We start from the raw sequence: 27,327 nt of genomic DNA, 5'->3' as shown, positions 1-27,327 counted from the left end.
TATATCTGAGGGTTAAGAAAGCAAACGAGAAAGAAGCTTAAACCACCGCGATTTCACAATCATATTTATAAGCAGCATCCCCATATGTAGCCTGAAGGCACATATTGGCGTCAATAACCAACTATCCCAAACGCTTAAGCTCTCAACAAGAGGCCAGATATAGGCTATAACTTTATTAACATCTCTAATATTTTTCCTCGTGCAAGAGCCCTTAATGCTTGAAAGTTAGACACAGCATAAACTCACGAAACCTCATAGCTCCCGGATGCTTAAATCCTATGAGGAAGTCTCATGACTGAATTGTTTTTTTCCCCTTAATATCTCTCGCAACCCGGTTCAGCTTTTAACAAGTCTAACGCAATTTAAGCCCATGAACTGTGATTGTTCCAATGTAAAGCATGATATAGCCCCCCTTCGCCCCAACAAAGTGTAAAATACAAAGATGAAAGAAACCTTTCATCAAGCAAAGAGATTCCGACAAGCCAAAAATGCTCTCCATAGAAGAAATGGAGTTGAAGAAAACGCAAAACATAATTGAGTACCTTCTTCATGCGGGTTTTGATTTCGGATTTTCGGGCCTTGTTATAAACCCGGCGTTTCTCGGCCTGGCGAGCTCTCTTTGCAGCCGAATCGGCCTTTCGCTTCGGAGCTGCGTCACAGACCACGGAATGCCGAATCGACCTACTTTGTAATGTGCTCAGTGACAAGCAACCTGAAAGCCAAACAAAAACCCAGAATTCAAACTCCACCATATCACATTCTACGCATTCTTCAGCTGAAAATACGGAAGGAAAAAGAACACAATTGAACTTGCCAAGGGAATTAACAAAAAGTGCGAGAGAAAAACAATACCTTCCGAGAAGACGTTATAAGAAAGACTTCTGGAAAAGCTAAGAGAAGCGGAATTAGCTGGAGAAGAAGTGGAAGTAAGCGAAAGGGTTCTCATTTTGGAGGGAAGAGTAAGCCATGAGCATGAAACAGTTGCCATCCCTCTTCCTTATCGCAGAGCTCTGCGGGCAGCTCTCTTCTTCCTCTCTCATTATCCCTTATCGTCAGTGCTCGAAACTTCGAATCACATTTACAATACTACCCTCGACTTGGTGAATTTTTTAACAATTTTTTAATGTGTTTTTTAAAGATGGAGAATTTTGTTTCCAATTTTTTTTTAATAAAGGTGATTAAAGAGAAAATTAGAAAGACATTAACTGTATTTAATCAACCAAATACGAGGGAAGACACTTCATGTCTTTTCTTAGACCTTTCCCTCCAAGAAGAGATTTTTGTTGAAACAGAAAAAAGTCTTGTTATAATCTTTGTTTCTCTATTGATTCTTCTTTTAAAGAGAGGAAAATCTTGTTCATAAAGATAAAAAGTATACTATTAATAAGTGTTAATTAATAAATGGAAATAGTATGCCCGCTGCAATTTGGTATAATTCATCACAGGGTCTGATTAATATAGGATTTCATCATTTTAGAGTAGGATTTAATATGTGCAATATAAATCCTTACCAAATATATATATAAATATATATCTATAATGCCATATAAAAAGTTTCCTTTCGCTGGTCAATATAAAAGGTTTCCTTTCGACCAAAAAAATGCACAAAAACGTCCTCAGCGGGTGCCGTCTTTCCTGGCCCAACCCAGAAATGATTAACCTGTTCAAGCCCAGTACCTTTTTTCTTTTGAAATATGAATCTCATCATCAATGTGATCATTATCATACTCCAAATACGCCCATTTTGTAAAAAGAAAAAATGCAAAGTTTTTTAGGAAAAAATGTTATTTGTAAACATAATAAAAAAATATATTTCAAAAAGAAATGAGGCAGTGGATGCACAGTAATGAACAATAAATAACATAATTTCTTGCGTAAATCTTATTAGATTTTTTTTTCTTGTTTTCTGTGGATGAACTTATTATGCTGATTTCATTTTTTTTTCACCAGTTGATTTTTTGTTGTTAATCCTACTCCAATTCCACCCTGCTCTAGAAAAGTTCAATTAGGGTGAAAATCCACACCATAAGAAGAGCTGATCAAGGTGGCGCTGCTTGTTATAGTTCCATCAAATTTTGAAGGAGTTAAGTTCCAACCTCAAATTTTTGTCAATTCACCCCCCCCCCCCGGGTGTGAAAATTGGCATGGAAGTAGAGCATTTCTAAGGGCCCAGGAACTATTCAAATGTTGCATCGTAACTCACAAGTAAAGGGGCATAAAAGGTGGATTTTGAAATACTTTATCTCATCGCAGAAGGAAAGCTCAAACGGGGTAAGTAAGCGTAAATTCAAGGACCAATGAAGAAGAAGAAGATGGAAAGAACAGAGCCCAAGTACTAATCGTGCTTTCTCTGTTTCCAAGCTTGATGATTCCCTTGTGTTTGTAGAAATGCCAAACCCTAGCTTTTGGCGTTTGGACATTAGCACCTGCCTATTATTCTTTGCCTTGTTATATCAGACCCATCACAAAGCAGGATAAGCCATGATGCACATATATTGCTAGGAAAAAGCTTCTCTCTCTCTTTTGTTTGAGACCCACCAAATGTTTGTGAAAATGTCCAAAAGTTTTTGCATTCAAACGTAGTACCTCGCGTGCCATTCCATTTCTATGTTCAACCGCAGCTGGCTCATCCTGCTCCCTTCTGCGTCTTGTTCTATGGCCTAAGGTCTCACAGACTCGCCCCCACCATCCATATCTGGTACTGTACTCATTGCCTTCCCAATCATGCACAGATCACACCCCCAATTTTCAACCTTAATGTACCTTAGGGTCCACTGACCATTTCATCATCACCATCATTATCATCTTTGCACCCCCATCACAGCCTTCCACGTGGCTCGTCCAAAGTACTAGAGCATCATGATGCTCTGCATGAGTGGCTCTCTTCTGCAACCACCCGGTCTGTTGAATGGCGGGAGCAGAGCAGACGAGGACGTGTGTTTTGTTGTTGGGAATTAACAAGTCATGGCCTTCAGTGAAATGCTTCAATGGAAGTGTTTCCTTATTGAAACAACCATCCTCCTTCTCCATTTCTGTGAAAGTCACAAGGTTGCTAGGTGATTGTAATGATTTGTTTGCTATTTGGAGTGTGTTGTGATCCCTATATAACTGATCACCCTTTGCCTTGTGATTTTTTGGATGATGCTGAATGATGACCCCCACAACATTGTCTTGTTTATGTTGCCTGATTAAAAAAAAAAATACAAACCATCCAAGATGAGATTTCACATTATACTAGCTTTAATTAACCACGAAAAGTACGGATAATTCTCTTGTATTTAAAATAAGCGATAGACTTCAGTGTAGAACTTGTTGGGATATGAATATTCTGTTAATAAGATTTAACACAAAATCTGCATAAGTATCTATTTCTCCAGCATGAGACTGCTCCTTGGAAAGGGGGAAAAAATATAATTGGTCGCCCTTAATTTGCCTTGTGAGTTATTATAATATACGACGCTCCCCATTTGTTTCAGCATGTATGACTCTTATATTTGGCAAAAAGAAAAGAAAATGACTGATCACGCTTGAACTTGTGATCGATGATAGTCCAAGATACTTCCAACCTGCTGATTTAGATTGCATAATATAAGAATAATGTATCATTCCAAATCCCTGTGATGTAATGGCTCAATAATCACAAAGGGAAAGAGGGTACATTTCTAGCACTGAATATTTATCAGTAGGCAGTCCAAATAGTAAAATTCATTACTGAATGCTATAGTTTACTTAGCAAACGAGTTCTGATAGATTTATCTTTCATAAATTTAAATGCAAAGAATATATGGGCAAACGTCAAGAGAATTTAATTTACATGTCTGCTTGATGCTGCATTTCAAAGAGAACATTGATTACCAATACCAAACCCATAATCCAACCTGTCATATGTTATGCAGATTTTATCCTTCCATGGATATGGGCGGTGTCATGTGCTTCCAACTCTTTTTAAGCAGTTACAGAATTATTTGGAGTCCCCACAGAGAAGAAAAAAATGTGAAGGGGGAAGACCCGAAGGGGTTGGTGCATTTAATTGAAGTGTGTGAGTGGTGATATGGTATAGTTTGGATTGATGGGGAGGCCTGCCCTGCCCGCTGTGAAAGGTTGCAGAAGAAAAAAGGAAAAGCAAAGATAAAAAAAGAAAGAAAGTGAACAGAGAGAGCATTAAATTTGTCCCTTCCCAAGTAGGGTTGGTGCAGCGACTTAGGCACAGTAAGTCCCTCAGTCTAAAATCCTAGACTCAGTCTCAGTGCCCCCACGTGAAAATGAACCAGAGCCACCCCTTCTTCCTCTTCTTCCTCCTCACAGGACCATCCTCTGTTTCACTTTGTACGTACCACTTTCTTCCTTCTTCTCTTCTTCAACTGCCTATTAAATGATGCTGTTACTTGTTGGGCAAGACCGAAACGTTCAAACTCTCTGATCTTTTATCCATCTGGGTTAAATCATCCAACTTAATAATAACCTCTCCCAGTCACAGTCTCTTTCTTCTTCCACTGCTAGTCTTTATCCCCTTCTTACGTACATCTAAGCTTGATATATATGTGAACAATTTTGTCATAAATTTTGTATTAAAAGGTAAATGTCTTGGCCGAACTAGTTGCGTGGTAATGATTAATGATTCTTGTTTCTTCTATTTTTCCATCCAGTGGTTCATTACCTCTTGTATAACAACACATTTATGACCGGAGGGTGAGTATATGGTGCGAGATTAGTCTCTATATTATCAACGCATATTCAAACCATACATCTCTTCATGGGGATCTGTCTGAATATGCTGTTATTTTTATATCTAAAAATGTTCGATTTGGAAGTTAACTTAGTTGAATTGGCAAGGGATTCGGAAATTATTATTAATTAGAAGTCACTATAAAATAAATTTTATGTTTAGAATCTGAGCTATTATACCGTGAAGTGAATATATAGAGGTGAAAGTGTATTTTCATAGTAAACTATGAACTGAGTATGAACATAATCTTTTCTTTTTCAAGAGTAAGAACATCATGAGCATGACAAGTATAAGAACCTGGCTTCAGTACTGACATAAGTGCTAAATATCAAGAATAATGTAGTATGCCATCGGAGTGGGGAACAAATGAAAATTTCACTAAATTGAAGGGAAAATGAATGGAAAAAAAAGGTTAGTTGTCATTGAGAAAACCAACAAAAAGTACAAAACAAAAATGATTGTCAAGTTAACGAAATTACTAAAGCTTTTAAGTCGTTTCCAAAGAGACGTTGGTTCATATTTTGATCCCATTAAAGCCGACACCATAATAATACTCAGACCAGATAACCTCTTGAGCAGATCATCACCAAAATCTATTGTCGAGTTCTGTTGCAAAAAGTTGCCAAATGATCCTGCGCTTGTACAACAATGAGTGGAAACATGATGCTTTGATTTTATATATATAATAATGAATGGATCTGATTCATAACCCCGATAAAATTGACAGCACCAAAACATCCTTAACAATAACGTACATTAAAACTCGCTAAAATCTAGAAACGCTCGAAAACATCATCAAACCCACAATAATAGAAACATACATAGATTTCAGGTCTAATCCCCTATCAGTCAGCTAAGACATAAAAGTCTAATGGAAGACCTAGTAGCCACCCCACACGTAATCAAGCTCCGACGGACACAGCGCCATGCCAGAACCACCACCCGCTACAGTCTGCTCCTCCGGCTTGGCCCATCCGTTCATGTCTCCACCGGAGCCACCGTGAGCTATGGCCGGAGGTAGAAAAGGCAGTTGAAGATTCTCCTGCAGTGACCTCAGGCTTGGAAACGCAGGCACACCAACGTTGTTCTGGAATCGAGCAAAGGGGTCCAGAGCTATTTGCTGCGGCGGCGGCGGCGGAGGAGGAGCAAGTTCATAGCTAACATTGGGGAGGTTGTTGGCGGCAGCAGACGCAGAGAATGTGGAGAAACAGGACACGTGCTCCCTCGGAGTAGTGCTGCTGCCGTCATAGGAGCAGCTGTCACGGTCGTTGGCGGCGGCGTAAGGAGACGAGTCAAGCAGAGGAGGTAGGTAAATGGAGGATGGAGAACTGGGTTCTGGGTAGAGGCTCATGTTAACAGAAGAGCTCATTCTTGAGTTAGTCTTCTTGGAGCCACTGGCGGAAGACACGGCGGAGCTGCCGTTCCCAGAGGAGAGACTCTTCTGGAAAACACGCGAGATGACCCATTCATCCTGATTCATCAAAGGAGAACCATTTCAACTTAGCATTATCAGCAACAAAAGGGCTGAAAGAAACTGAACAATTTGTCAGTGCATGCTTCTAAAAGAATTAAAACCCCACAATAAATGATGCTGCATGAGCATATAAAACAAGTAACTGTTTGTAAGCAAAATCTGACTCTCAGGATCTTCTGAGTCTCAGCAGCAGTATTATTTGGCAAAGAGAAATAAAACGGATAATGCAGTGCTTAGTTATAATAACACTTTGTAGTTTCCATGCAGAGTATTTGATGAACCGTTGGGCATTATCAAGTCACTCCTTGCTACACCTTTACGGCCTGTACAGTTTAGGCAGATGAGTGAAGAAAACAGCTTTACGATGGGCCAAAAAGTACATTGCCCTAGACGAGAACCAAGTGTTCAGAAGAATCGGGATAAAAAGGTTTCATGCATTAACAACAGTAAAAGAACCCTAATTAATATAGACGCCAAAGGGAAGCAAGATTCCACCGTGTTGTTGAACTTTTCTGCAGTACTGAGGGAAACAACGTTCTGAAAGAAAAGGAAGAGTGAGAGAGAATGAGAGAACAACCTTGGAGCTGCGTGAAAGGTAATGATAAGCAAATTTTCCTTCAAGACGATACTCATGCATGACCCAGTTGCTCTTTTCGCCTTTCGGAGCCCTACCTCGGTAGAAAACCAGAGTCTTCTTCATGCCCACGAGACAGCAAGTTTTGGAGCTATAAATCTCCCTGTCTTTTCCAGTGGCCTTCCAGTATCCAGCTTCTGTAGCCCTATTAGTGCGCAGGCCAGTTGGGTACTTTCGGTCTCGGAGGCTGAAGAAGTACCACTCTTTCTCACCCATCTTCGCCTTCTCTGCCAACATAGAGAAACATGAATTCAGAAGTTGGCGCATAGAGGTATCATATTCATCAACTCTAACTACTTCACGCTGCAAAAGAAAAACAGAAGCTGAAAATGAAGACTAACCAGGAAGCTCCCACGGCTCACACTTGTTAAGATCAACTTCAGCAATGGCTCTTCCTGTGAAGGTGTTGTCAAGAACCTTCTTGAGGAGGTAAAAAGTAATGAGCTCCTCATCAGTTGGGTGGAAGCGAAACCCAGGAGGCAGATGGGCATCACCGTTATCGACACGGAAGTAACAATCCATCTCAGCTGGCAGACAGAAACAGAAAAACGTGGAGAGCTTTTGAAAGAAACCCTGAACGAGAATATTGGCCCTAACAGCCAAATGGACTCAATATATATAATAAGCAAAGGAAACAGAGGAGAGAAGAAGTTGACAACTTCGGTTTCTCAGTTTCCCTATTTGCTGGGATATGGAGTTTTGGGGGGATGGGTGGTTTATAAGGGGCTTTTTTTTGTCATGATGGGGATTTGATGAATCGAGGGGCAGGCAGAAAAAGGCCAAGAAATAATAATAAGGGAGGACGCATGATATGATATGGCTGGAAAAAAAAACTTTAAAAAAAAATCTGTGTTTTCTCCTCTCTCTCTCTCTCTCTCTCTCTCTGTGCACTGTGCTGTCCTGTTCTGTTCCTAATCTCTCTCTCTACTCTGCCACGGTCCTTATCATAAAACCCCATAGCTAGAGAGAGAGTGAGAGGGCTCCCCCTGGGCTCTGCTTTGAGTATGCGTGCGTGCGTAGTAAGTGTGCAGGTATTCCGCTGTCAGTGAGGAAAACGAGCGCGAGGGAACAGAAAGGAGTTTTATTATTATTCATGAGAGAGAGAGAGAGAGAGATGGACATAAGAAGAGAAAAAAGATTTATGTGTCTTTGCAATTAACAAGAACAGGATTACAATTAAAAAACAGGGAGAGATTTTCACCTTATATATATCGATAAAGCTGTTTCATATCTTCTTTGTCAGCACAGTACAGAAAATTAAATATTCAGATACAGCAACCAAAGCCAAGTTTATTACACGCCAACTTCTTCTCCTTCTCCTCCAACCCACCCGTCTCTTTATCTCTCTCTCTTCTTTGAAATTTTCATAGCTTTCAACTTGTGATTCACTGATGATTATTAGCGCTTTTTCTGGGTATGTGGTGCAGTGCGTTCTGAAGAGTTCTTGAGGGAGGTGGCTGGGTATATCTCTGAACCCGAAACGGGGAGGATTTTGCAAAAGGGTTTTGCAGTGGCAGGAACCAAGCAAGGCCCCAATCTAATAATATGGTTTCGCTTTTTCATCACTGATGTTTTGCAGTTACTTTTGCTAGTTATACGGGACTGTTTTTGTGCAAATGATGTTACTGTCACACCCTCTGCAATGCAAACGCAAAAGACAAATAGATTCTCCTTCTCAATGCCTTCAATAAATGCTACCCAAAACAAATAAAATAGAGCCTTCAGATTTCAAACACAAACCACCGTTTGCTTTTAGAGAATTATAAGTCTTAATAAAAAAATAATTATTAAAAAATCTTAATAATAATTTAATCAGTATTTAATAACAAATTTTAAAATAGAGGATAACAGACTCCTTTCATCTTTTTTTTTCCTTTCAAAATTCAAGTTTTTTTTCTTTTTCTTAATTTTAATTTTTTTTTTTTGAAAGACTGTGTTGAATGATTGAGAGTTTTATTTTAAAAAATTGTTACGTGTGGCACAGGAGTTGTTGAGAAAACCTGAAAGGTGGCCAACTGCTGATTGAGGGACTCAGTATATAACTCAGCTAGTCTAATTTATTGTAGCCTCGTCCTGTCTTTTTCAATAATGTAGTAATTGTTTTTCTGTTTGCACAAGTTTTGTTTTTTTGAGTTGAGTCGGGTATTTAATTTTCATTCTTAAGCCTTTCTCATAAATTCCGACAATATTTTTGGTTTCAGTAGGGAGGATATAATATTCTGTATTTAACTTATATTTCACTCAAATAAAGATAAAAGTACCCTAGGAATCCTAGAACGTAATATCGAAATTAAGAAGCTGAGATGGAAATTAAAAAAAAAACACAATTATAAATATTTTTTTAACATTTTTAACTTGTATATTTTGCTTTTCGAATTCAGCTTCAACATATAGTTTGAGATTTCCAAGTTCGCTTTTCATTATTTTTACGTGAGGAGGGCGTGTTTACCAGTTGCTTTTCTGTTTTTGAGTGTGCGTAAATAATCAAGGTCCTTCTATCACATGAGTTTTAAAGTGACTTGTTTAATTCTTCACTATTACGTATTCCGCTAAGCTACAGAATTATTCTTCAGTTAGCAAATGGTCTGCTCACATTCGGGTTTGTTTGAAATCGCGGCAGCAACTCTTAAAAACATTTTTTAATTATAATTTATAAAATAGATGTATGAGCGAAATTTTATTCGATTGACGTAAAAATATTTATAAACATATAAGAAAAGCATACATAAGGCTTTCATATGAGTGTTCGGTATTTTCTCAGAAAAATCATTTTTACACTTCATGAAACAATTCTTTATAGGAAAAATGATAAATAAAGACTCCTAAATTATCCAAATTACAAGTAGATAGATAATCTAAATAAGCCAAATTGTCATGAGGGATCGGTCCATATTATACATATGAAATTTTAGTGAAATGTCTGAAATACTCTTCAACCAAGTTGTGATTTGATTTACTAAAGTCGTCATTCGTTAAAGTGAATTTATTATTTCTTATGGTCAACTTCTCATTTGGTATACCCTTACCCAAACTGTGATTTGGTCTACTGAAGTTGTCATTCGCTGAAGTGAACTTGTTATTTTTTATAATCAACTTGTCATTTTGTTAATGGGTATTTTAGACATTTCACTAATATTTCATATTTATAATATGAGACCGAGTTTTTATTTACTATTTTTCAAATTGAGAGTCTTAAATTGTAATTTTACATGTTGGGAGTCTTTGTTTGTCATTTTTTCTTCTTTATTATACATATTTACTCTGCATAATATAAAATTTAAACCTTGCTAATGACATGAAAACTGTCCAGTAAATGAGAAGTTATGGGTTGATTGCTATTTATAATTTGAGGTCCTGGTAATTATCCTTTTAGTTTTAAAAAAATAGCACACTTTATATGTATACATGATATCCACAGGAGAAAAGAATTATTTTTTATCTGGTAATAATACAGGGCCCATGATTATTCACAGGAGTGATGTTCGTCCTTTCAATATCTCAGTATTTGCTATCGGTGGTCCCCCTTATTTCCAATATTTAGACATGCTCTGCTTAACAACAATTCAAAATGTCATAAAATGGGTCTTATATAGGAAGAATATATTCACATTAGTTAATTATGTTTTAGATTAAGAATAGAAGGAGTATTTGTGGACCCTACAAAGTTTATATATGATATTTGGATTTGTAGTTTGTGGACATCATAGATTATTTTGAATATAGTTTTATTTTTAGGGTTGATTACATGAGGTTTTAAGTAAAAAAAAACAAATTTTGAGATGTGTTTTATATATATATATATATTTGGATATCTGGTTATAATTTTTCCTTATTTTTATCATGGGTGATTAAAGTACGGACGTTGAGAAAATTGAGAGAATAATGGAAAGAGGAGGGTTGAGAAAGATGGAGGAGGTTGACTTGACCGACCTGTCTCCTGTGGCCATCATCCCCGCCCTCAAATTTACGCAGCGAGTGTTTTGCGTATTACTCTGGTTTTCTAACCACTCTCTCATTCTCTCTTATTAACAAATCCCTTCCTCTTTTTCTGCCCTTCGTACACTCTCTTAGTACCACCGTCCCTCTCTGTTTATTCTGTCTAATATAACTTATTTTATTCATCCGAGCAAAACCATGATTACATATTTTGATTTAGCATTCCGATAAATTTCACTGCTTCTTTTCCTTTTTGACCTCCTTCATATATGTGACGCTTTTTTATGAGAATAGAAGCGGGTTCAGCGTTCTAATTTTTTTTATTATGTATTTAGTATTTTGATTTTAATTTTTTGATGCATTTATCATTCTGAAGATTAAAGTGCCTGATATAACTATAAAAATAATATCAAAATACTGAATATACTAAAAAAAAATAAGATTATAATACTAAATGCATTGTATAAGAGATCAAAACGTTGAATGTACATTTTACTAACATGTACTACTTCCGGTCTTAATTATAACACTTAGTTGACTAATTTGGAAAAAAATTAATGAAGTATGTTAAGTTAGTTATTTGTAATAAATATGTGTTGTCTTTCTTAAAATATTCTTGTTAATCAAGTATATTAGCTAGAACTACCATTATTATAAGGGTTATGTTAGGAAAAAATATATAAATATAAGAGATAAAATGGATTAGAGTCTTATATTTAGAACCAAAATAAAAGTCAAATAAGGTCTTATATTAAGAACCGGAGGTAATATCGTAGTAAAGTTGATATCAAAGCCAGTACTCTTATTTTTATAGTTTAGCATTGATATATGTTAGTCTTTCTATGGATTCCTTAACTGTCGTTCTTTATTGATTATTAGTATGAGTGGGAATACTTTCATAGTAATGATTTTCTTCATGAGCAGTGCTTAACATAAAGCAGCCAAGCTGCACTGCTTTTAACTAAAGTTCAAATCACCAGTGCCCCTCGGCAGAGAATCGCCGGCACAAGTTCAAATCCTTTGCTTCATGAGGAGAAGAAAGAGAGAAAAGTTGGAAATATGGGAGACATAAGTTGAATCCGATCCCAATAATGTTTGATTTATGTCAACCCTTATTTTTACTCTGTACGAATCAAGGGTCCATGAACTGAATGTGTTTTCCTTATCAAGCTAAGTTACGCTATTCACGAGTTTTCATTCCATGATTTTAATAATTTCACGATCTCTCACTCACTCACTCCCCCCCTGCGCGTCCTCCTGACTTGCCCGTTGTTACGTTAAAAAACAGAAATGATGTGCATTAGAAAAAGGAAACAACTTATATATGGACACATACGCTTTTTCATATCAAATAAGCCTTTAAAATTACCACGGAACATTTGGGTCAATTGATATAAATTGACTCAGCTTAATCAAATGTTACAGGTTTAATTATTTGGAAATGCAGCAGTATAAATGTTGGGACTGCCGAATTCTATCATGATCTCATCTGAACTAGTATGATTTGTAATTTTTTAAAGTGTTGGCTAGAATTTTTGTGAAAAAAATAACAGTGTTCTGTATAAAATTCCAAAAGCAAACGATGATAATTTTATGTATGAGTTATTGCTTTGGTATAAATTTATACTTTTTATAAAACTAATCTCTATTAAGATAAGATTATTGAAATTAACTTGAGAGTTCCTACTTAAAGAGAAGAGCATTTATCATATCAATAAGTTATAAGACTATTGACACTCATGCAATAGTTGTTTTTTTCTTTTAACAATTCTACTTCGTCCTTATATGACATCCCGTTGTATTAATATTTATCCTGTCCTCAATATATAATTTAATTATTGATTTAATTTTGATTATAAATATAAGATATGTTTTTTATATTGATCAATTTTTTCTAAATTATTCTTATAGATCCCCTCAACTATAATCAAGTAGAATATGGAAAGAGGATATTAAGAAAGATGATTATGATGTTTTAGAAAAAACATGTCATATTTTTTATAATTAATTAACTTATTTAATTCTTTTAATCTAATTAGTTAAATAAATATTATATTAAGAATAAAAGAAGTAATATTTTTGCGTTTTATGGTGTGTGAATAACAATGGGAAAAAAATTGTGAGAGACTGAGGAAGGATTTAGATATAAGGAAATAAAAATAAGGAGGAAAGCAGAGATATGCCATCAAATCAGTCGAATCGAAAGCAAACGGAACAAGAACAGTGAGAGTGGGTAGCGTGATATGCTATGACCCGATTGATGCTCAATTTGACACATCACTGCTCCCCACCTTCCCACTTTGATATTCCCGATAATTACCCGACCCGACCCACATCGCCGTCGCTTTCGTCGCCGTCCAATCACCCGATTAATCTGAATTTGAGAGCCGCTTACACTAAGACAACTCATAAACTTCTTCCCAGGATGACACGTTTTGATTGATGGGTTGACCCGGTTCTTGTCTGCCCGGTTCGACTCCGCCGGAATTCAACCCCAGCTTTACTGCCTTCTGTCTTCACCAGTCACCCCCGCTCTCCTTCACTTTTTCTGCTCACAAAAATCAAAAGGAATCTCCCGCATTATTATTATTATTTTCTAAATAATTAACATTCATTAAATATGAATTATGTTAAAGAGGGGGTGGAAAACACAACGTTTACAAAGGAGCGAGGGCGCGTGGATCGAGGAGCGAGGGGGGGGGGAAGTGGCTGGGTGACGCGCGTGACGACAAGCTTAGGTCACAATCCGCCGCCCTCCGGCTACGGCGCTTCGGGGTTCGAGTCTGGGGGGCAGGGGGGTGAGTCAGGGGGCTCACCATTATAAATAACCAATAATTGTGTGGGGAATCTCCGACACGTGTCGTCTTTAAAACCGTTGGTTCGTCAAGAGGTTTAGGTTGGGTAAGGACCATCAGCGCCGTCCGATTCATTTATGGGGTGGCTGCTATCATGTCACCGAGACTAGGAGTTGTACTGCTTATTAAAGTCGTATCATTTTTACTGTCGCTTGGTTAACGCTCTGTTTGGATGTACTCTTCATGTTTTGAGTTTTGACCTCTTCATCATCCTACTCCCCCCCTAATTATTTCACCAGGTTTTGTTTGAGTATCTGTATTATGCCCGTCTCTTGATTGCCAATTTACTGACTCACTCTTGCATCTATGTTTTACTTTATTGAAATTATTTCAAATAATTTCGTCTTATATGAAATAAATATGCAAGTAGCCAACATCATATGTGTGTGTGTTTCAGCATCTATCTAAGCATGGCAAAGGTTGGAAGAAAAGAGTTTTTTTTTTCTTTACTGGGTTTGTTTGGATTGTCGTTTATAACAGCAAAAATATTTTGAAAATTGTAAAACCGAGGTTACAAATTGAGTTGGACAAAAAACGTTGTTTGACTGGACTAGCTTTTCTAACCAACTTCTGGCCTTCAACTTCGGTTGGACTCAACGGAGAAAAATTTGACTTTTCAAACTGCAGTTTCAAATAGTGATAATTAAAAATGAGCATTCCAGATTTACCTTCACATTTTCCCCTATGCTCCATCTCCTTTGTTAGCATAATGAGCTTTTATTCAGACCAATGAATTTTAATTTATATTCATGTTTGTCCATTATATATATTTAATTAATTATCTACAGTGTGTTTTCAAATTTTTTTCCGTAACAAATCTTTTTATTTTATAATTTCACAAATAAATTATTTATATTTTATCACAATAATTTTATGTATTTTTTTAAACTATTATCATATTAAAAATATAAAATTTCAAACATTACTATTCAATAAAATCCATGTTCTTTTCAGTCATTTTACATCTAAACTAACTTTTCTATTAATATCCAAACAACTTTTAACCTTTTCAACTGACTTTTTAGAAGCACCTATCCAAACACACCCTAAATGACTTTTATTCTAACTTAAATTACAAAATTTAATTGGGCTAGAAGTCAATTTCGTCAAATGCCAATCTAAACATACTCCAAAACGTGCTGAAATGTCGACAATTTTTTTTTTGTTGGGTAAAAGCCGAGAACCAATTCTTAAAACTTGCTTTTAACTTTCGAACAGAATCATGCCCACGTGATAAAGGCCCGAATGAGGTTCGAATTGAATGGACAAGGGCCTTCAGTTATTTTCTGATGGCCCAAATTCATCCATACCATCCTCAAAACCATTTTTTTAAAAATAATTTATTAACTATTTTTTAAAATGCGAGAGTGTACGATAGTACTCCTCCGGTCCTAATTATAAGACCCAATTGACTTATTTGAGGATATTAAGGAAGTAAGTTAAGTTGGTTATTTATAATAAATAAGTATTGTCATTCCTAAAATATCCTTACTAATTAAGTATATTGGCTAAAACTATCATTACTAGAAGGATTATCTTGGAAAAAAATGCATAATATAAGAGACAAAATGGATTGGGGTCTTATAATTAGGACCAAATAAAAAGTCAAAAGGGGTCTTATAATAAGGACCGGAGGAGTAGTATTATTTTCTTGAAAAAAAAACATAAGTGTTAAATTTTACGCTGTAAGGTACTTGTATTTTCAATTCAAAACTTTGACAATAAATTATCTTACATTTTTAAATTTAAAGACGTAATTAGTTAATTCGAGAAACCTCATACTTAATTAAAATGAGATTTTTTTTAGTACTACGAGATAAAACTTGTTTTAGATAAACTAATTTAGACATATACAAAGTTATTTATACAAAAATAAAGTATCAATTGTCAGTAAATACTACATTTTGTACCAACTTGTTGTTGGGATTTGAGATTTAGTTGACTAATTTAAAAAGATTACTTAATATATAATCATTTTGAAATATTTATATGCCATTCTCAGATTATATAATTTAAAAAACCAATAAACATAAATAATTTAAAGTAATTTTTTTAGTTTTCTCAATTTTTTTAAATTAATAAATTGATTCTTATATTACAACAAGAGGTAGGAAATTTTTTTTTTGGCCTGGTAGTAGTAGTTTATAAACTTGATTTAGCATAAATCATATTTTGATATATATATTATAAGTTACAATAAATAAAATTTATGACAATACATAATCAAGTTTCTTGAATAAACTATATTTTTTGTGTGTTATACTACAAAATAATGTGATTTTTAATTTAACTTTATATCACAGATTGGGCATACTATTGATTTTTGATGATACAATAATGATCCAATTTCCAAAGAATAAACATTTAACAAACACCAATTTTCAAAGAATATATCCATACTTCAGGCAAAAAAAAAGAATATATTTATAGAATATATTCATACGAAGTCTCATAAATAGTACGTAGTTATAGTTCCACACAATAAAAACGTAGGTACTAAGGGTCGGTGTTGGATGCGAGACGCTTGAAAAGGCGAGAGGAGAGCCGAGGAGTAGCAGAGAAATTCGTTCCCAACCTCCACAGTCAAGCTCGTTCATCTTCCTCTCTAGGGTTTCCTTTTATTCTCTGATTTTCGTTCGTATGGCTACAACCACTGGGCCAAGACGACAGCAGCACGGCAATGCGAGACCTGCACTGAGAAAGCCCGTGTTCGTCAAGGTAGACCAACTCAAGCCTGGTACCAGCGGCCACACTCTTATTGTCAAGGTTCTCGACTCCAACACTGTCTTGCAGAAAGGTCGTTCTGCTTCTCAGCATCTCCGCCACACTCGAGTCTCTGAATGCCTCGTCGGGGACGAGACTGGTTGCATTCTTTTCACTGCCCGTAATGAACAAGGTACACCTGGCTGTTTGCTTCTTTGGTTTTATTGATTTGTTAATTGTTAATTACTATTAAGTTTGTCTCGAGGGAAATCGAGCAGAAAAGATAAAAATGGTGTTATTTTTTATGTTTCTCAATTTGTGCGGCAATCAGTGTTGAGGAAACATATTCATGTGATCTTTAATGTTTTTTTTTTTTTTTGCTTCCCACTTCTTTTTGTGATCTTATTTTTCGTCGTTACTCTCATTGTGCGTCGTTTTTTTTTTGGTGGAAATGTGTGTCGTATTTTCATCTGAAGTTTTTAATGAATAAATATATATATATTTTGTCTTGGTTCATCTCGTGGTTCATTGTGAAAGCTTTGGGCTGGGGCTGTCCAGCTCAGGTTCAAGATGACGAATCGATATTTTAACTTTTTGGTTCTCATTCCTCATGTCAATATGTCAAAATCGTTTTTCGATTTTCGAATTAAGGTTTGCTTTTTCTTAGTGGTCTAGTGATGCGCTTAGTTTTAAATCAATTAAACTATCTTGAATTTTTCTTAACCTAAATATAGTGCTGATCGTGTTTAGCTGAATATCATCATTCACATCATCAACAGTGTGGCAACTGATCTAATTTTTTGTAACTGTAAGAAATTCCAGGTGCCAATAATGGCCCTGATGAGTATTTTTAGTCTATTAACGTATTGTGCATATTAGTGTTAATTTTCTCAGTTCGTGGTTTTTAATCATGAATAGATGCATTTAAATAATATAAGCAATCGAGTTTGTTTGACGCCTTTGCGATCTTTCAATATCCAAACATAAATTATCAGTTGTATTCCTCTGAATTACCATGCTGGTTCTGTTGCTATCATTCTGAACATAGGGTTGAAAGGCTTATGATAGAACCTGTTGGAAACGTTGCTGTAATATTGGCATAGTGGATGTATTATCTGATCTTGTACAAATCATTTTCATTAGTTTGCATGTGGGAACCCTGGCTTCAAGTTTTGGTTCCCTGATAGTCCTTATGCACTGCAAATGACTTGTTTTATCAGTTTTATGGTTACAAGCATTCTTTTTTAACATGAGGATCAAATGCAATTCACAATCGAGGAAATGAGTCATAAAGATGATAAAACTGATAAGCTTGGCTCATACTATGCCGTCTTGTGATGAAATTTTGAAGAATAATGTTGGTATCTTTGCTGTTTTAGTATTCATCAGTTTAGTTCATAGGTAGGCTGGCAATTCACCCTTTTTTTTTTAAGATCTACAAATCATTAAGCATATATTCTGATTATATGATTTAATACTGTTAAGTGCTAAGATCATGTTTACTTGCTTCCTATATTCAGTTGATACTATGAGACCTGGCGCCACCGTTATTCTCCGGAATGCTAAGATCGATATGTTCAAGGGATCTATGAGGCTAGCAGTTGACAAATGGGGCCGTATTGAGGTCACTGAGCCTGCAGAATTTCTGGTCAAGGAAGATAACAATCTGTCGTTGGTTGAGTATGAGCTCGTAAACGTGGAGGAGTAACTACGCTTCTTTTGGCAGCTGGCATAACATCATAACAGCAACTTAGTTTTTGATGGACACTGGTGGTTTATTTGGTCTCCTGGTATCTTGCTCTTTCCTCGCACGGAACTTTTGTCTCAAGGAAGAATTTCTATCAGGGATCAACCTATCTTTTGTATTTTAATGGGATAGCCTAGAGTTAGATTTTACCTGGGGGTGTAGGCAAAATCAGCTTCTGGACTGTCAGTATGGTTTGTTCTGTAGTCATGTAAACATGTTAGTTATTGATAATAGTATGTGCAAATTTACATATTCAAATTTCTGCTTTCCTCCTCCCAACCTTTCCTTGTTTGCCTTAATTACAAATTGCAGTTGATGGCAGGGAGTACCAATTATTATACAATTACTGATCACTGATTGCTGATAACAATTTAATTGAAGTCATGAAAGCACTTACGGAACTTGCGCAATTGCAGATTCTTGCTAGTTAAAGATATTAATTGATAAAATTCAGTGACAAAATTTGAATCTTGTGTAGGTTATGTTGCATTTGTATCGTGAATTATTTTTTACTGCCCTAGGAATGGCCCTTGACGTTAATTTAATGCAACAACCTTCATAGCGCCATCTCTGGTTGAGAAAAGTTGAACCTTAGTCAATGCTCATATCTGAGTTAATTCAGCGATCACACTCACATACTCATATAGAACTCAGGATTTCAACAGCATTTCTACAGGTTTGGTTTGAGGCTACAGTGCCAGCCAAGACCTGTTGCGGCACAGGCAATTCTGGAGTTTGTTCGAACAGCTTCAAACAGTAAATGACTGAAGCCTTTATAGCACTGTCATAGTGACCCTCTTGAACATAGTGAGCAACAGGTGGAAACTGTTTCTGTGCTAGAAGTGAATGCTGAGTACAATCATGAAGGATTCTCTTTGACTCGCCCATTGCATTCTGAAGAAGCTTGAATGTGTCGCAGAAAGGTTGTGTCCCTCTCTGCGCAAGCAATGGCTATGAGGGCCAGCCCTTGGCCATTTGCTGACTTGCTGCTAGGATCTGCTTGAACGCACTCTCTGCAAATTACTGGCTCTTCTGTTTTGCTGCACAGTGTGCTGATCAAACTCTCATCTGATGTCGCCATGGCCAGGCCGTTGAGGTTGTGGTACGAGAAGAGTAGGAAGAAGATCAGAAGATGGTCGGAGCTGGAATCCATTTTGAATTAGAATAATCTTTGATGGTTTTTCAAGGTTATATGAAGGTACCAATTTTTGATCTGTTACGACCCTCAGGATTACTTCCTTGATTTAAATTGGGCTAAGATAAAAAGATAAGGAATCTTCTATAAATACATGTATTGCAGATAATACCATAGCAATAGTGCGGCAGCGGTGCCTACTGTAATTCCTAAAGATATTTAGCAGTAAGGTTGTTGGAAATTTTGGATTTTGTTGGATTTTAGTAATCGACAATGACGATGGCCTCTTGCTTTTCATTGGGGCGTAAGAAACGGACAGACACAAATCTGGACAAGGAGAGAAACAAACTAACTGAAAAACCAGGAAAAAAAACAACAGAAAACAGCTATATGCCTAAGCAACACAGATCAGCTTCCTGAAAAAGATCAAATATTTCAAATTGTTCAGTCACTCCATATTTTCGTTGTGTACGTGTGGGAAAGGAGAAGATTCTTCACAAAGATGGGGATTTTAAGCCATTTTATTTTTATCCCCGATTCTTTTTCCCCTAAACCAATATACTCGTATGTGCACTTTCAAAAAAAAAAAAAGAATTATACCTGACACACTTGAATTGGGTGCAGTGAAATAAAATATGTGGCCACTGACAATGACGCATTTTGATTTTATTGATAACCGGTTCATTCAATAATTTATACGCATTTTTTCGGTAAGATAAAATGAACTCTTAAATCCACGTTACAATTTTACGAAGGAAAATATGATGATTGATGGACACATTATTCCCAAAGGTTAATGATAAAATAAGATGGATAATTAAATAGTCGAAACATTGTTATTATCTTTTCCTGATAATTAAACAATTAGAAATGAGAGTTAAACCAACACATGATTTGAAAAATGAGCCGCATGATGTACGCTTTAGAAAACAATGTTATGTATATGTGTGTGTGTGTGTGTGTGTGTGTGTCGAATTGATATTAATATTGATTTGGATATCATGCTGTGTAATTATACTGCGATTATTGTACTGATTCCTTGTAGATATTTTTGATAAAGCACAAAACGATAATGATGACAGGCTTGCTTGAACGTAAATTTAGCCATGGGAATTCTCGAAGTCAAACTCGTTTTTTTCTCCTTTGGCACATGTGGATGCTTGCGGAAGACTGAAAGTGGAGGGTTGAAAAGAGAATGGTTTTGGTGACCAAAAAGTTCATTCCTGTTGAAGCTTGACTCTACAGTTTTATTCCATTTCGACCCCACAAAACTGTAGTGGACTCTTTAATGTTATCGTCATTATCATTACTCGCAAGAAAAGTCTTTGATGGCCTGCTAGTGCACCAGACTGCAGTTGTTCTGCGCTTTGATATTTCCTCTCTTTTGGCTATAAAACTTTGTGGGATCTCCAACTGCTGAACACCAATCTTTCAGTTCAAAAGAGAAAGGTTTTCTAACTTCTGTGAATTCATCCTGGGAAAGGGATACTTCTGGAGATCTTAATTCATCAGTAATTAAGTTGGTCTGTTTCCAGAAAGGGCTTTGAATTCTACAGAAACAAAAGCAGCAGATAAGAGAGAATCAACAGAGGGGAGAACTATGGGAGAGTGTGAATGCAGACCACTAGGGTTCTTGATAGGTCTACCTTTTGCCCTTGCTTCCTTGCTTTTATCTTTGGTCGGTGCAGTTATTTGGATCATTGGGTAAGTTTTCTCTCCTAATATTCTTTTCCATTTTACAGGATTTTTTTTTTAAAATTTATCAACATATATTACTACGATTAAATGATCCTATTTGATATCTATGACAGGTCTGTATTGAGTTGCCTGTGCCCTTGTTGTATATGCTTTGCAGCATTAGCAAATTTCGCAATGGGACTTATCAAACTTCCAATCCAAGTGATGCAATGGTTTATTGATAAGATTCCTTGTTGATGTTCACTGATGACTCGATGCAGATCTCTCATATTTATTGAATACAGATAATCTAACTTAATTTCTATCTATTTTTTTTTCCCCAAATTGTTGATGAGGTTCTTCTTAAATTTTGTTCATTTTTAATTCTCTCTTGCACTCTTCATTTCATTGTTATATCCACTTAAGATTTATATTAGACAATATCAGAACTAGCTTGCGTTCACCTCGTAATTGGTCTCTCAGCTGAGCTGGTGGGACTTGGTTCTAATTCTTTCTTATTCCCACCGACAAATGCTAACGTTTCAAGTGGATAAGACATCACATATTATAATTTCTGATGGAAACCAGAGAAGATCATCGTAATGACTATTCGCACGTTGACTTACAAATTGACTGGATAAAGTGCATGCATTTAGGATAAGAAGAAAGGCACATCTGATCTTAAGCAGATTCAGTGAAGGGATTGCAATATTACATCACTGCTTGAATATTGAAACACTTTTTGTTTTTGATCAAGGGCTGATCTCCAAATAATTTACTACTGTACAAGGATGCATGAACTATATTGCCTCAACAACCAAGTTGTGATGCAAGGGTGGGCAACGTTGTCACCCTCCTAACGACATAACATAAAGTCCATGATGTAACCACTCTGAAGTATAATTAATTCAGAATCTCCTTATGGAATTAAGATAATGTAGCATGAAGTTTTACTTGCATCAATGGAACAACTGAAGTTTCTGCATCGTATCTTGTCTCTTGCTGGTGGTTTTGCAGGCTTGTGAGATATGTCAGCTGATGTTCTTTTTGAGTCCGCCTCTTAAGTACAAAACTATTATGAGAAATAATGATCTCTATTATGATCTTTTAGACTCTGCAGATTAACAATTAAGTTGCCCTAAACTTCAACCTCGTTTTGTGTTTCCAAAAAAAAAAAAAAAAAGAAGAAGCTGATTTCACAGTTACGTGATGTTTGATAGTGAAAGTGGTAGGACCAGTTGGATGACAAGTTCATGCACAATCCACAACTTAAGCAGCCCAGCCTACGCATAGTAATCTTATTTTAATGCACCAAAAGTCTCTTTGCTCAGTTTACCTCTGATGTCTGATGTCTGAAAGCTTATAAAACAACATAGCCTTCCAACCATCTCTCATCAAAAACATACTCAAAATTCAATCTTCACAGCCTCCAACAAACAATGGATAATTTCTTCTTGTCATTCCAACACCAGAAACACCCAGAGAAGCTCAATAAAAAGAGGCTGACTGAAGATCAAGCGGCCATCCTAGAGAAAAGCTTTGCCTGCAGAAAGAAGTTGGAGCCAGAGCAGAAATTGCAGCTCTCAAAACAACTGGGTGTGCCTCCGAGACAAATTGCAGTATGGTACCAGAATAAGCGAGCTCGCTGGAAGACACAGAGTCTTGAGGAGGACTATGGTGCCTTGCAGTTGAAGCTAGAGAATCTCATGGCAGAGAAGAAACAGCTTGAGAGAGATGTGGAAAGGCTCAAGGCCGAGCTGAAGGAGGCCAAAGAGATGTTGCTCTTCATGAAAGGTGAAGCAGAAGCTAAAACTCACAGTTCTTTCGCTGAGTTTTCATATAATTGTGAAGAGGTTATGCAGGTTGAAGAGCTTTATGCTTGTTTCATGGGTCCCAATAAGTTCCTCTGAAATTAAAGTTCCATAGGACGCATCACTCGATGCTTATTAGACTTCCTTTCTTATCGTACTTAGTAGAAGAATCAAACCTTGTGTTGACAGAAAGATAATATCGGTCTGTTCATTTGGTCATGGAATTGTGGGGTCTCCAAAAGTTACTCCATTTTTTCCTGTAAGGGGTATGCATATTGCATAAGCCTGGAAATAAAAATGACCTCCTGGCTACTGAAGGCAGCTCATGATCTTTGTAAAATCCCAAAATTTCATGAATCAATACGACGGCTTATTGCATCAGTAATCTCATTTCTATGGGGACTTGTACGCATATAAATACACAGAATTAGAGCACAGTAAATGGAGAAAAATTTTGGGTTGAGAGGTTAACTTGCTCCGGTCATTTGTATGTCCAGCCATTTTGTTTCTTTGAAGAAGTGCTTATTAAAATAAAAAGAACGGAATCTGAAATTAAATGCTGTGCACTAGATAGAAAATAATACTCCTTATATCAAAGACCTAATTATTGAGTTGATTTTGATACTAAATATAAAGTTTATTTTTTATATTTATTAGTTCTTCCTAAATTACTCTTATGGATATTCCCTCAATTATAATCAAGTAAAAAAGAGAGTAAGGATATTAAGAAGATGATTATGGTGTTTTAAGAAAACATGTCATATTTTTTTATAATTAACTAACTTATCTAAATTTTTTAATCTAATCAAATTAGTTAGACAGGTCTTATATTAAAGATAGAAGGAGTAATATTTTACATATTTTATTTTTTTTGGTACAAAATTTGCAATATTTTAAACTACATGTTTTAATATGGTAAATTATTTTTCGGGGCCACTGAAAATACCGTTTTCGTAAATATCACGGGGGGCGAGCGGGGCTACGATTTAATGATTTACTGAAGCGCTCGCGCTCCCTCCAAAATTCCATTCCACTCGGAGCGGGCAAGGGTAGGTGATCGGAGAGCCATGGCGTCGAGCTCACATGCCAGTGGCGTTAGTGGAAGAATAAGAAATGCTGCTTCGACTTGCTGCTCGGATAATCTGTCTCTCATTACTGTAACTTCCCCTCTCGTTCAACCTTTGTTTAATTCCTTTTTCCCTTGATTGCGGATGCGGAATGCTTGTTCAACTCTGAGAAGCTGATTTTCCTTTGCCTTTTTCCATTCTCAAAGTGGAAAATATATCATCTCTTGATCCCGTTATCTTACGGAATACGGAATTAGTTTCTTGACTGAGTGGTTTCTTGCTTGCTAAGAGCTCAAGTTTTCTTTTCGAAAGCTCATGCTTTTGATCGTTTCTGTTGTAAAACCCTCAATTTACTATGTTAGTGACACTTGCATTGGAATTCTTGTCCGAAAAATTCCTAAATGTGGAAAATATCTCCCCCTTTGGAAGCTGAGATCAGTGAGCAAAGATTGCTTCTGTAAAGGAAGATAGTTCATTACGATGTTTCCTTCTTAATTTTTCCCAACGAAGTTTTGGCTTTCATTTGCTGGGTTGTGCTTGATTCGGTGGCATCCTGTGTTATTTTTCAGGATACCCGAAGGATTATTGGTTTGGTGAAGGAAATTGCAGTTGATTTGGAGAAAGATAAGCAGTCTGATATGGTACTCTAAATATCATTTCTTTGTATTTAATCTCATTGTTTCCTTTTCCCCCTGCTTTCTTGTTTGACAATGATGCCAGGAGAGAAGCATGAAAGTCTGAATTAATACTGCCATTACTGAACTATTTGGTTCTACAAATGATTATGTGGAGAGAATTTATTCATTTTCTAATGATAAAGAATCTTTCTGTTACTGAATTGTGATTCAAAGATGATGGAAGATCAAGCATTTCTGCGTTATTTACATATGATAATTGTAAAATATTTAGGTGAAGGAGCTTGAAGATGCAGTTGTGGAGTTATTGGACAAATCTGAAGATTTTGCACATTTTTCATCTGCGATTCAGTCTGTTGCTGACAGATACCAGCCAGGAGAAGAGGTTTTTGGTCTGCATTTAAGTTCTTTTGTTTGTCTGATGACGTCTTGTCTTCTAACCCCCTCTTTTCTGCAAAACCTTGTTTATTGATTTTCGATATGCAGTTGACTGATTTTAAGAAGTTGTTCGAGGAGGATGCTTCAAAGGTAAAGGCCAATTCATCTTCAGATCCGAAAAGGAATCCCTTAATGCGCCAATTTAAGGAAGCTGTTTGGGTATGTTACTCAACAGTCTTAAATATAATAGTTCATATATTTCTGAGGCTATAGGATTTTCCTGTTTGAAGTTCATGCCATAAAATGATTAATAGAAATGGAGTTGAAAAGTTGGAAAACCTACCACTTATCTAAAATTTAGATTTTTTTTTTTTAATTCTAGCATAGATTTTAACTGCCTGTCTATGGTGATATTCAAGTGCTGCCTCTGATAAGTATATTTTTCTTGCAATGACATTGATTGTCATTGTTGTTGTACTGGGCTGAGTGCCTCGGTCAATAGTAGGACTTTTCAACTTTATGTCATGAATGTAATCTGCTGTGGATGTTTCTGTGTAAACTGTTATATGATTATCTTGTTAATTAGGAAAGTTGTTTGTGGCACATATGCAATAATGTCAGACTACTGGTACTCAAACTTTTATTCTATTGGGCTGTTATTAAGCTGAATTCCTGCGGGTATCTAATTTATATGCCTTTTGTGTTTTGCGTTAGAATGTTCATCATGAGGGCCAGCCAATGCCTGGTGAGGAGCAGGAAGACATTGTGATGACCAGCACACAATCTAATATTTTGAATACGAAATGTCCAATTACTGGGAAGCATGTCACTGACCTTGTGGAACCTGTTCGAAGGTACCATATGATCAAATTCAAAACATATGTTTCCCTTAATAATTAAATAGCATAAAATGCATGCATGTGTATGCACCTCTTCATTTGATTGGTTGAGGGTGGATAGATAGATGAACTTTAACCTGCATATGGTGGGAGCAAATGACTGCGTCATGTCAACTGGACAAGCATGATGTTTAGTCACGCCGGCTCTGTTCTCTGTGTGCTCGGCAGCACATTTACCTTTCAGGAAAGTGCTCGTTGGCACAGTTAAGTAGGGCTTCGTGTTGACTCAAATTTCAAGCAGACATTGGGGTATTATAAGAATCGATCCTGCTGCTACATAACATATGAATCATCTATATTTCGAGGGACCTCCATTGCCTCTATCCTTTTTCCCACTATGCTCCTACATTCCCTCACAAATCCCACATTTTCTAAATTGGTAAAAGTCAAGTCCCTTGCATGTTGAAAGTCCAGAAGAATTCCTGGATATTTATAAACCTAGAAGTCCCTAAGTTGTATCTGTTGGAGAGTACATGCCTTGGAGATGAAAGGAGGCTTCATGGTGAGGGATAGAGTTATATTACCATGTCTCCTGCTTCTCCTTGATAGTAACATTGCTGTGAAATAAAGTTTGTGAAATGGTGAAATTAGTGTTTTTGAACTACCAACGACCAAACATTTTGTCCTCAAGGGCTTAGGCGTGGATGCACATTGATATATATTTTATATGCAGCTTACAATTTTCTTTTTATTTCTGCTCCATCTATGCATCAACGCAGTATGGAGTGTAGGCATGTATATGAGAAGCAGGCAATAATGCAATTTATGCGATCAAAGCACTCTCGTGTTCCATGCCCGGCAACAGGTAGATCATTGAATTCTGGTAGCCTCCATGTTCTATGCTGCCCTGCAAAAACCAAAATTTGTTCTTTTTGTCAGGTTGCCCAAAGTTCTTAAAGGTAGATAAGGTGGTCTCCGATCCGTTGTTACTGGTTGAGATTGATGAAATGCGCAGAATGGGAAAAGGACCTGGTTCAGTTGAAGATTTTACCGGGCTAGATGATGATGAGTGACTGATGAAACTAATCACAGAATTTTTATTGTGAATTTTGATAGAGTTAAACCTCCAGCTCCACCAGGATACGTGCTTATCACTTCTGCTGTTGATATGTGTGTGTGTGTGTGTGTGAGATCTGTACAATCAGGAATTAGCGTGATAGTCTCCGCATTCTAGACTGTTGTTTGAAGTTGCTGCGACTTGCGAATCTGCAACATGCAAAGGCCAATCATGAGTGACGGTTCCTTAGTGCATACACTTGAAGATCATTGGTAAACAACTCCATCGCGTAGTGGGGATGACACTTTAATATCGCACATAATGATCATCAACCTGTGACTAGATTTGCCATTTTCACAAAGCTACTAACATTTAATAATTTATCTTGGATGACATGGAAAATCGACTTTTGCACTATGACTATAATTTATACACGTACACAGAAGATCTAAATGAGTCGTGCTAATTTTAGTTTGGGAGCTGTTCAATTCTTTTTACTTTTTTATATTTTATAACACTCCATGGAATGTAATCAATAAAGAAGTGTTTAACTTATAAATAACTTTTATAATGCATGCTTGCTTATTTTGAGCCACTTTTGAATGTTAAATAACTGTAGTATTAATATAGAATGACGTCCAACGTTACACAAA

General features: G+C 36.4%; 7 protein-coding genes across 9 annotated transcripts; 4 read left to right on the top strand and 3 right to left on the bottom strand.

Moving 5' to 3' along the window:
* Positions 1-37: 37 nt before the first annotated feature.
* Positions 38-1,013, bottom strand: LOC114749079 (30S ribosomal protein S20, chloroplastic-like). The gene is made up of 3 exons (XM_028937551.1): positions 853-1,013; positions 543-712; positions 38-91 (listed from the first exon to the last, which is right to left on the bottom strand). Exons 1-3 carry the CDS (start codon positions 986-988, stop codon positions 38-40), a joined length of 360 nt encoding a protein of 119 aa, XP_028793384.1. The 5' UTR covers positions 989-1,013.
* An 857-nt stretch (positions 1,014-1,870) lies between these two features.
* On the top strand, positions 1,871-18,333 carry LOC114749072 (uncharacterized protein At4g28440-like). 2 transcript variants are annotated; one of them, XM_028937542.1, is made up of 4 exons: positions 1,871-1,874; positions 15,004-15,013; positions 16,214-16,521; positions 17,849-18,333. In XM_028937542.1, exons 3-4 carry the CDS (start codon positions 16,266-16,268, stop codon positions 18,034-18,036), a joined length of 444 nt encoding a protein of 147 aa, XP_028793375.1. In that variant the 5' UTR covers positions 1,871-1,874; positions 15,004-15,013; positions 16,214-16,265; the 3' UTR covers positions 18,037-18,333. The 2 variants fall into 2 exon arrangements, with proteins under 2 accessions (XP_028793375.1, XP_028793374.1); XM_028937541.1 differs by lacking the exons at positions 1,871-1,874; positions 15,004-15,013 and having other exon boundaries at positions 16,129-16,521.
* LOC114749071 (protein CUP-SHAPED COTYLEDON 2-like) lies at positions 5,447-8,098 on the bottom strand. Of its 2 annotated transcripts, none has more exons than XM_028937538.1 (4): positions 8,036-8,098; positions 7,176-7,356; positions 6,778-7,061; positions 5,447-6,197 (listed from the first exon to the last, which is right to left on the bottom strand). In XM_028937538.1, the coding sequence occupies exons 2-4, from the start codon at positions 7,354-7,356 to the stop codon at positions 5,607-5,609; spliced, it is 1,056 nt and encodes a 351-aa protein (XP_028793371.1). In that variant the 5' UTR covers positions 8,036-8,098; the 3' UTR covers positions 5,447-5,606. The 2 variants fall into 2 exon arrangements, with proteins under 2 accessions (XP_028793371.1, XP_028793372.1); XM_028937539.1 differs by having other exon boundaries at positions 7,176-7,361; positions 8,036-8,086.
* A 381-nt stretch (positions 18,334-18,714) lies between the features above and the next one.
* Positions 18,715-19,228, bottom strand: LOC114749078 (uncharacterized). The gene is made up of 2 exons (XM_028937550.1): positions 19,100-19,228; positions 18,715-19,011 (listed from the first exon to the last, which is right to left on the bottom strand). The coding sequence occupies exons 1-2, from the start codon at positions 19,226-19,228 to the stop codon at positions 18,715-18,717; spliced, it is 426 nt and encodes a 141-aa protein (XP_028793383.1).
* Positions 19,229-20,535: 1,307 nt separating this feature from the next.
* LOC114749074 (signaling peptide TAXIMIN 2-like) lies at positions 20,536-22,057 on the top strand. Its single transcript, XM_028937544.1, has 3 exons — positions 20,536-20,914; positions 21,022-21,784; positions 21,905-22,057. The coding sequence occupies exons 1-2, from the start codon at positions 20,811-20,813 to the stop codon at positions 21,143-21,145; spliced, it is 228 nt and encodes a 75-aa protein (XP_028793377.1). The 5' UTR covers positions 20,536-20,810; the 3' UTR covers positions 21,146-21,784; positions 21,905-22,057.
* Positions 22,058-22,153: 96 nt separating this feature from the next.
* Positions 22,154-23,010, top strand: LOC114749073 (homeobox-leucine zipper protein ATHB-52-like). The gene has a single exon (XM_028937543.1). The coding sequence runs from the start codon at positions 22,327-22,329 to the stop codon at positions 22,795-22,797; it is 471 nt and encodes a 156-aa protein (XP_028793376.1). The 5' UTR covers positions 22,154-22,326; the 3' UTR covers positions 22,798-23,010.
* Positions 23,011-23,705: 695 nt separating this feature from the next.
* LOC114749077 (E3 SUMO-protein ligase MMS21-like) lies at positions 23,706-27,016 on the top strand. Its single transcript, XM_028937549.1, has 7 exons — positions 23,706-23,855; positions 24,335-24,406; positions 24,675-24,785; positions 24,887-24,997; positions 25,493-25,632; positions 26,397-26,482; positions 26,557-27,016. The coding sequence occupies exons 1-7, from the start codon at positions 23,766-23,768 to the stop codon at positions 26,688-26,690; spliced, it is 744 nt and encodes a 247-aa protein (XP_028793382.1). The 5' UTR covers positions 23,706-23,765; the 3' UTR covers positions 26,691-27,016.
* The last annotated feature ends 311 nt before the right edge of the window (positions 27,017-27,327 follow it).

This window comes from Neltuma alba, unplaced genomic scaffold (assembly GCF_004799145.2).
Source record: "Neltuma alba isolate B1F8T4 unplaced genomic scaffold, ASM479914v2 tig00005935_pilon, whole genome shotgun sequence".
NCBI lineage: Eukaryota > Viridiplantae > Streptophyta > Magnoliopsida > Fabales > Fabaceae > Neltuma > Neltuma alba.
The sequence above is the reverse complement of the archived record's forward strand: the minus strand, read 5'-3'. Positions and strand labels throughout refer to the sequence as shown.